Source organism: Oncorhynchus gorbuscha, linkage group LG01 (genome assembly GCF_021184085.1).
Source record: "Oncorhynchus gorbuscha isolate QuinsamMale2020 ecotype Even-year linkage group LG01, OgorEven_v1.0, whole genome shotgun sequence".
Lineage (NCBI taxonomy): Eukaryota > Metazoa > Chordata > Actinopteri > Salmoniformes > Salmonidae > Oncorhynchus > Oncorhynchus gorbuscha.
The window spans coordinates 91,857,027-91,866,520 of NC_060173.1; the positions used below are offsets into that span (position 1 = coordinate 91,857,027).

At 44.5% G+C, this 9,494-nt stretch overlaps 1 protein-coding gene across 1 annotated transcript; it reads left to right on the forward strand.

Annotated features, from left to right (window-relative positions):
- Positions 1 to 362: 362 nt before the first annotated feature.
- On the forward strand, positions 363 to 5,959 carry klhl6 (kelch-like family member 6). The gene is made up of 8 exons (XM_046365668.1): positions 363 to 841; positions 947 to 1,112; positions 2,009 to 2,260; positions 2,358 to 2,555; positions 2,668 to 2,905; positions 4,750 to 4,952; positions 5,106 to 5,319; positions 5,455 to 5,959. Exons 1-8 carry the CDS (start codon positions 573 to 575, stop codon positions 5,751 to 5,753), a joined length of 1,839 nt encoding a protein of 612 aa, XP_046221624.1. The 5' UTR covers positions 363 to 572; the 3' UTR covers positions 5,754 to 5,959.
- The last annotated feature ends 3,535 nt before the right edge of the window (positions 5,960 to 9,494 follow it).

Below are 9,494 nucleotides of genomic sequence, written 5' to 3' on the forward strand. Positions count from 1 at the left end.
TAACTTACTTGTTCACAAGGGTCATGAAATGGAAGATAGGCCCTGCACAGATTATTACATCTATAATGAAACAGTAAAACCACAGGGGGGATATGGCAAATATACCACGGCCAAGGGTACAACGCAAAGCAGAGTACGTGCATGCGTGTGTGTGTGTGTGTGTATGTGTGTGTTTATGTTTGTGTGTGCATGTATGTGTGTGTGCGTTTGTGTGTGCTAGGTAGAGTAAGAGTGTGTAGAGTTGTCCAACTGCCAGTTCTAGGAATTGGCAGTTGAGGAAGGGATCTAGAACAGGAACGATGTTTCATCATGTACCACATAACATCCACCAATCACAAAGCACCAGCACCAGTAACGGGAAGTATTACAGAGGACCTGACAGGAAGAGATGATAAACACACACTGTTAAGTTCTGTGCTGTGGTGAATGTGTGTTCAAGGGCTGGTGTGTATTGTCTCCATTCTCTGGGAAAAGTATGCAAAGTTGTGTGTTGAGTGTGTCCCGCAGTATGTGCGTGTCTGCGGAGATAGGAGTTTGTGTTGTGTGTTGTTAATGGGCCTCTCATTGTGAGGATGAGTGACTCGTTGGAGAGGACCACCGACACCCCTCTGCCTGGGCCCTCAGAGAAAACCCCCAGAGAAGGCTCTGACCCTGGGGAAGAGGGTGAAGGGGGTGATGTAAGTGGGATGCGTTGGGAAGATGGAGGGCTGTCTGTGGAGCTTCAGAGGGGGATGGAGACGCTTCGTGTGAGTGGAGAGCTGACCGACGTGACTCTGCGAGTTCAGGAACAGGACTTCCCCTGCCACAGAGCTGTGCTCGCCGCCGCCAGCCACTACTATAGGTACATACACACACACTCTCTTCCATAGCTGTAGAATGACCTCAGATGTTTATTTCACAACTTTGTCAAGCTATAATCCTTAGAGAACATTATGTGTGTGTCCAGGGCGATGTTCTGCAGTGGTCTGAGAGAGAGTCATGAGAAGCAGGTGGAGATTAAAGGGGTGGACAGTGAGACCATGAAGACTCTACTGGACTACACCTATACCAGCCGAGCCACCATCACACACACCAACGTCCAGAGAACACTGGAGGCCGCCAGCCTGTTCCAGGTTAATCTACTAATGCTAGCGTAACGCTGTGTAAACTCTATATAAATACTGTATAAACACTATTAAAAACGGGGTGGTTCGAGCCCTGAATGCTGATTGCATGACAGCTGTGGTATATCATACCACGGGTATGATGAAACATTTATTTTTACTGCACTAATTACGTAGGTAACCAGTTTATAATAGCAATAAGGAACCACGGGGGTTTGTGGTATATGGGCAATGTTCTAAGGGCTGTATCCAGGTACTCCACATTGAGTCTAACTAAGAACAGCCCTTAGCTGTGGTATATTGGCCATATACCACACCCCCTCTGGCCTTATTGCTTAACTGAAACACCTGAGAAATGCAGCAGAAACAAATCATATTTCAGCCTTTTTCCTTCATCTTTGTCATTTTATCTCTCCTTCTCGGTGCTATCCTCTGTTTCTGTCAAATCATAACACAACCTTAGGGACTTTTAAATAGGTGAGTGTTGAATATGGAAATCCCTGTCTTCCTCCTTTTGGAAATAGTGCATACAGTCACAAACTTCTGCATATTTCCTACTTATTTGTCATCAGACAGAAGATGACTCTGAATCAGGTGACAGTTGAGACAGGGAAGTGAAAGTCATTCTTGTTGTTTACTCTCAGGATCTGTTTTCCACTCAGGCCTGAATTAGGCTCACAGCTGGATGACAGGGTGTGTGGGTGTATGTGTGTGTGTGTGTGTGTATGCATGACAGTATGCATGAGAGTGTCGATTGAAGTCAGATAAAAGTGAATTAGATTAAGTTCGATAAAAATATTGTCTGCCATCTTGATTTCATCTCTTGCCTCTCTGTCTGTCTCCCCTCTCTGTCTGTCTCCCCTCTCGGTCTGTCTCCCCTCTCTGTCTCCATCTTCTCTCTTCAGTTTCCTCGTGTAGTGGAGGCATGTGCAGGGTTCCTGGCTGACTCTCTCCAGCCAGAGAGCTGTGTAGGTGTACTGCGTCTGGCTGAGGCCCATTCATTGCCTGCACTGAGAGACAGGGTCCAGGACTACCTGGTTTCAGAGTTCTCCAGAGTGGTTCAACATGAGGAGTACCTGGAGCTGCCAGCGGGGGCGTTGCAGAACGCTCTGAAGAGAGATGACCTGGGAGTGACACGGGAGGAGAGTGTGTTTGAGGTGTAGTATACATTTCATTACCTTTCACAAGATTTTTCATTTACTTTATGAGGAATGCAAAAATCCATCCATCCATCCAATATTTACTCTACTATAGGCTCTGATGCGCTGGGTGCGAGCAAAGGAGGAGGAGAGATGCCTCCTACTAGCTGGTCTTCTGTCATACGTGCGTCTGCCACTGCTGGAGCCGGCTTACTTCCTGGAAACGGTGGAGGCCGACCAGCTGATTCGCCGCTGTGACGAGGCCTTCACCCTACTGCAGGAGGCCCGCACCTACCACCTGTCAGGCAACGAGGTGTGTGTGATCATACTGGTATCCTGTTTGTGTTTATAAATGTTAGTTTTGGGTTGGTGTGTATGTGATTCCTGATGCATCTCTGTCCGTGTGTGTCTGAGTGTGTGTGTAGGTTGTCACGGAGCGTACCAAGCCTCGTTTACAGCACTACCTATCTGAGGTGTTCATGATCATCGGTGGCTGCACCAAAGAGGAGCGCTTCGTTGCCACTGTGACCTGCCTTGACCCTCTGCGCCGCAGCCGACTGGAAGTCGCCAAGCTGCCAATCACAGAGATGGAGGAGGAGTCCCACAACCGGAAGTGGGTGGAGTTTGCTTGTGTCACCTTCCGGAATGAGGTGTTCATATCCGGTGAGTGATGCAGCTAGTTTTGTTAAATTCACATCTGAGCATTTGTCCCTGAGAGCATCTTTACTAAGATGGAGCGACGTTATTGCTGGAGGCCATTGTGTGGGATGTTTGCACAATCAACTGTGGTTTCCTGTGTGAGAGTGCTGTATTTATTGGCTTTCTGTTCATGGGAGGGGTTAGTACCATAGAGAATGATAGAGGACTCTTCTTTGTATCTGTCCCATTATGGCATCTTTGACCGCATAGGAAGCGCCATGGAGGCCATCTCCATTTTGAAGTCGTCAATTGTCTTCTTCTACTATTTCTATGAGTTGGTAAACGAACTGTAAGGGTGCATACTGCCACCAGGAGTGTGTTGTTTGAACAGGATTAAATCCAAGTTCGGTTATTTACTGACACCAGCAGTTATGGAATGTTCGCTCACAAATATAATTCATTGGCTGATCCCTCCTGATGACCTGAATGGAATTATGTGATTATTCCTTAGCCTATAGGTTAAGGAAGTCCCACCCAGTTGATTATTTCAAAATGGTGACGTCCTCAATGGTGCTGCCCATGCTTAATTAAACTGTTTTTTGGGGATCTAGAGTCCTCTATCATTCTCTATGGTTAGCACTCAATGGCTTTGTTTCATTCCAAAAAGTTGACTACCCCAATCTTGCATCCTATCTTCCCTCACTTTCTCCTCCTTGTGGATCTGAGGTAAAGGGTAAATGTAAGCAATAGCTCCACTTAGTTTTTGATTCTTTACTTATTATATCCATCCAGTCCTATCAGATCTATACTAAAATATCCACACATATGCCCTTTTTTTCAGTTTAAGCACCTGCCGCGTGAAAGGTTTGTGCACGGCCCTAATGTTAGGACTTAACCTAGGTGTCTGTGACATTTCACTTAGTAGAGGGAACAAAATAGGGCGGCACTTGCCTTAGGAAAGAAGGCACCGTGGTATTCTAAAATGATTCATGCATAGTCTCTGGATATGGGGCTGTGTACAGTCCCAATGGTGTGTGAATGAGGAATACCACAGCTTTATTCCAAAAAGTTAGCACCCCGTATTGTGCTTGCTCTGTCTCCTTCATAAATGGCATATATATATTATTATATATTATATATATTAGATCTATGAGTCCTAACATTAGGGCCGTGCACAAACCTTTCACGCGGCAGGTGCTTAAACTGAAAAAAGGGCATATGTGTGGATATTTTAGTATATAGTGGTTAGCTAGAGTCTAGACTACCTGTGTTGCTGGTGCCGACTGAGGAAGGGATGGAGTTGGGTTGGAGCGAGGGTCATTGATGCAGCTGCTCCTCTCTGTCTTTCTGCCTCTCTCTGGGGCGTGTATCAACCAAACAGACTGAATATTGATGATGAAGTAAATCAAGTGTTATCAAGTGTTAATCAAATGTTATGCTGCTGTGGCAGTACTGTTGATATTTAAACTATAGCTAGCTACACACACTCTACCGGAGATCGAATCTCAAGCCATGCATGTTTGTATACCGGGCAGGCACAATCTTACTACAGGGCAGACTGGGAAAAATGTGCAACCTCTGTACTGGCCAGACCAACAGGCTCAACCAACGGACGAGGTAGGGGTGGGGGTTGGCAAACTTGACGGCGTCACGGCGACTTGCGGACAATGGGTTTAGAACAACAATGACAAAACAATGATCCCACTTCCCAAAAGGGGACTTGGCGAGTGAGATGGCAAAGGTTAATGTGCCTGCCTAACGTGACTTTTCCCTGCCAAATTCCCCTCCCTTACTTCAACAAACCATGGTTGTTCTTATAGGTCAACTGCTGTTTCTTTTTCACTCTCACTATCATCTTGTTGCTGCAGGTGGAAAAGAGACACAGCACGAGGCGTGGAAGTACAATGGTGCCCTGGACAGGTGGATCCCCATTGAGCCCCTGGTGACTGGGCGCTGGAGACACAAGATGGCGGTTCACGGGGGGAAGGTGTATGCCCTGGGGGGGTTCGATGGGACTCAGAGACTCACCAGCGTGGAAGCCTACGACACATTTCACAACCGCTGGACACCGGTCAGTCAGTCTGTCTGTATGTATTATATGGTGTGATCACTCCAGTCAGTCTGCATTGGAGCGACTGTCTGATGAGACATGTTGTTACACAAGATATCTGACAAATGGAGTTTCATAAGACACACACATAAACTGCTCTGATACATGTTCCAGGCCCCGCCCCTCCTGTTGGGCGTCAGCTCATTCGCTGCAGCAAGCTTCAATAAGTGGATCTTTGCGATCGGGGGAGGGCCCAACGGGAAGCTGGCCACTGATAGGCTGCAGTGCTGGGAGCCAGGGACTGAGAGCTGGGGCCTGCGGTCGCCCATGCCCATCGAGGCTAAATGTACTAATGCTGTCACCTTCAGGGAACGCATCTATGTAGTTGGTCAGTGGATGAAACCTGTTCTACTCTCAGTTCACCTGTGCAATCATATTGAGTGTGTTTGTGTGTGTGTGTCCATTTGTGTGTCAGTGTGTGTGTATGTGTGTATCTGTTGTAACAATCCTCCCCTCTCCCCAGGTGGTGCCATGCATGCTCTGTACTGCTACTCCCCCCAGTCAGACAGCTGGTCTATGGTGACCCGGCTGGGCGAGAGGGCGAGCTGCGCCATCGCAGCCTGTAACAACAAACTATTCATCACTGGTGGCCGTGACGACAAGAACCAGGTCATCTCCACGGTGATGTGCTGGGACCCAGTCACAACCACAATGACAGAGGAATGTGTGTTACCGCTTGGTGTCTCTCACCATGGAAGCGTCACACTCCACAAGTCCTACACGCACATACACAGGATAGCACCTGCAACCGTGTCGGTGTGACAGAGATCTGGGACTATGTGTGTGAGAATGAATGTGTGGAGAAAAACATAGGTGGATGAGGAGCATGGACTGTGTGTGGGTGTCGGCTTTTTTACTTATTGTAAGTTGTCTGTGAAATAATGTAATGCTGAGTTTAGTCTCATAAAATTTTTAAAAGTGTAATATCACATAGAAACCGGTACCACTAAATACATCTAAAAATGACATTTGCATGAGTTGACTTTCTATCTGTATTGTGGGAGTGTTCTGTCAGAACACAGAGGCATCTATTCATGTGCTGAATTCACACCCAACCCACGGTTTTCACACCCACATTACCCAGTTATAACCTCTCTGTCTTTCACAGCAGATGTACAGTTTGTGGTTATTATGGTTTCATAACTACCTTGAATCTACGCACTCTTTTTCTTCTCTCACTAACACTTCTCTTTTCCTACTAGCACTGACTTTACTGATATTACTTAATTGAGGAGAAATGTGACAGTGATATGTGGTTTTCTCACCTAGCTATCTTAAAATGAATGTAGGGATCATAAAATGCATTTACCTCATGTAACATTAGACTTGAATTTTCATGCCAATTTTCGTGCCAGGGTTACCTGGGAGAAAATGAATTATTCTCGGGATGGAACATTTGTAAAATCCAAGGAAAATATTCAACCCTAATATGAACCATGAGGGGCAGGCATAAGTGACACTGGACTAGCACAGACACCACAGTCTTTAAGGTGTCTATAGCAAGGTTTCCATCCAATTGGCAACAGATTTCTATGCAAATATTCTCAAATTTGCATATAAACAAAATATGAGCATGTCAGGGTTTCCTTTAAGAACATTTGGCACCGAACAATGTGACAACGAAGATTTTAATTTACAAGACATTTGAGAAATGTACTGGACATCCATATTCAGATCCGACTTGGCGCAGGCAGCACCATCTATAAATTGGCCAAATGAGCCACATTTAGAACCTAAATGTCCTTAAAACAGCCTATAAGAAATTACAAAAACACTGTGTCTTGTGTTTAGATGTGTAGCATATGCAAAGCTTTACAGACTATTTTTGTTATTGTTTTTTATAATACTTTCCTAAAAAATGATTGTCTACCTCAGGTTCCGCTGTTGAGATTTGAGCACTAAATGCTTCAGGGCATTACATGAATATACTGCAGACCTATAGACTTAGGTGTCCACTGTATGATATTAATATAAAAGATATAGCCTATATAAATGAATAGAAGCTTAGGACTATCCCAGAGTGATAGAGAGATAGGAAGAGAAGTTTAGGCCTATCCCCAGAGAGATAGAGAGATAGGAAGAGGCATTTAGGCCTATCCCCAAAGCGCTAGAGAGATAGGAAGAGACGTTTAGGCCTATCCCCAGAGAGATAGAGAGATAGGAAGAGAAGTTTAGGCCTATCCCCAGAGAGATAGAGAGATAGGAAGAGACGTTTAGGCCTATCCAAGAGCGATAGAGAGATAGGAAGAGAAGTTTAGGCCTATCCCCAGAGCGATAGGGAGATAGGAAGAGAAGTTTAGGCCTATCCCCTATCCACTTTCAACTGACCTGAGCCCTAGGACCATGCCCCAGGACTACCTGACATGATGACTCTTTGCTGTCCCCAGTCCACCTGGCCATACTGCTGCTCCAGTTTCAACTGTTCTGCCTTACTATTATTCGACCATGCTGGTCATTTATGAACATTTGAACATCTTGGCCATGTTCTGTTATAATCTCCACCCGGCACAGCCAGAAGAGGACTGGCCACCCCACATAGACTGGTTCCTTTCTAGGTTTCTTCCTAGGTTTTGGCCTTTCTAGGGAGTTTTTCCTAGCCACCGTGCTTCTACACCTGCATTGCTTGCTGTTTGGGGTTTTAGGCTGGGTTTCTGTACAGCACTTTGAGATATCAGCTGATGTACGAAGAGCTATATAAATACATTTGATTTTATTTTATTTGATTTGAGATAGGAAGAGACGTGCTAGAGAGATAGGAAGAGACGTTTAGGCCTATCCCCAGAGCAATAGAGAGATAGGAAGAGAAGTTTAGGCCTATCCCCAGAGCAATAGAGAGATAGGAAGAGAAGTTTAGGCCTATCCCCAGAGCGATAGGGAGATAGGAAGAGACGTTTAGGCCTATCCCCAGAGCAATAGAGAGATAGAGATATGGTACTGGCATGTGGCTCTAGCCAACGGCTTGAAGATACATTGCAGGCATAGCCTACTACATGAGATTATTATGGACAAAAGTGCAAGATTCTTTTTTTTTGGTCAAACGGCGGCCAAGCATCGATCGTCATGTCACCAGAATAAGACCCTCCACATTTATTGAAAGGAGCATCAACCTCCTCACTGTGCACTTTCACCACCCTGTGAAGTTCATCATAACTTATTTCATTTGTAGCCTAATAAACTGCATGCTAATGTGGTGACATTTTTCATCTGACATATTGGGTACTTTTGAAAACGGGCTAATGTCAAGACTTTTTGAGGATGCTGGAATAATATTTCAGATGAACTTGTGCAAGCCTACAGGATATTTTTTAAATAGCCTCTTCAGAATAAAACATTGTGACTGGTTGTGTTTATGCCACATATAAAAGGTAATACATTTAAAAAGTTAAATTATAAATATTTAGGTTATATTGAAGTGTTAGATTCTAGGTGCGCGAGGAATAGCCACTCGGATTGGAGAGGAGGATGAGCATGTTAAGATTTCCTGAATAACTGGGCCTGCCGTGAGCACACTGCATGTGGACACATTAGGACGACTTGGGAGAATGATGATCTGAAACAGACCGCACATTCAGTATCAGAAGAAAAAATACAGCCAGACTTGTCTGCTATTATACTGTAAACTGTTGAGAGTAGACCCAACTGATCCAAATCGAATGAAACATTCAAATCACAGGGCTTTTGAGCCATTATTCAAATGGCATTTTCACTGCAGCCTAGACTAGAATGTTGTACTCACTTGAAAAAGATAATACAATTATTCATTGCATTGTGGTGTTTCAGGCTACAATAGTCTAGGTAGGGTAATTGTCCCTAACCAAGATCAATAAAGGAGATTTTCAAGCTGTGTGTTTCATATCTTCACTGTTCTTTCATGCACAATGATGCTCCTGGCATCCGCTGCCTATCAGCTTTACCTATTTGTGCTTGTCGATTCTTATTGAAAATTGATTCACCTTTGAATGCTTTTATGTGTGGTATGATCGCTAGTTATCCTATTGCAGATCTGGACAAAGGATCCACCTATCACTATTGTCACTATGAAGGGTTGTTAGAGTGCAGGATAGACGTTAGACTGGTAGACTATGGTGACCCGACGTATAGTAAAAGTGATAAAAAAAACGTCATGCGTAAGGGAAGTACCAAAACACCTTGATATAGGGGAGAAGCACGCAAGCAGATGAGAACATTTTAATAGGATGGAAGAAGTTATATCGTAAAAATGCAAAAGAACAAATGTTAACCAGGGAAAAAGGCACTACTCTCCCTTGTGCTCAATAAAAAGACACACAAAGCAAAAGCAAAAAAAAACCCAACCCTCCCCTATTTTGGATCCCCTCTCCCCCAGTAATTTGCCATCTGTCCCTTGACACATTCATCGTAAAGGCTCGGTGTAGTCAAAAACCCTATTTGTCTATGTTTTATATATATTTCTAAGCTATGAGGTTGGAATAATACTGTGAAATTGTGAAAATTATGATAATGTCCTTTTAGTGTAAGAGCTGT

Coding starts and splice junctions, on each gene's coding strand:
- klhl6 (XM_046365668.1), top strand. CDS start 573: ATGAGTGACTCGTTGGAGAGGACCACCGACACCCCTCTGCCTGGGCCC. Junction 2,261..2,357: donor GGGAGGAGAGTGTGTTTGAG/GTGTAGTATACA, acceptor ACTCTACTATAG/GCTCTGATGCGCTGGGTGCG. Junction 5,320..5,454: donor GGAACGCATCTATGTAGTTG/GTCAGTGGATGA, acceptor CCCTCTCCCCAG/GTGGTGCCATGCATGCTCTG.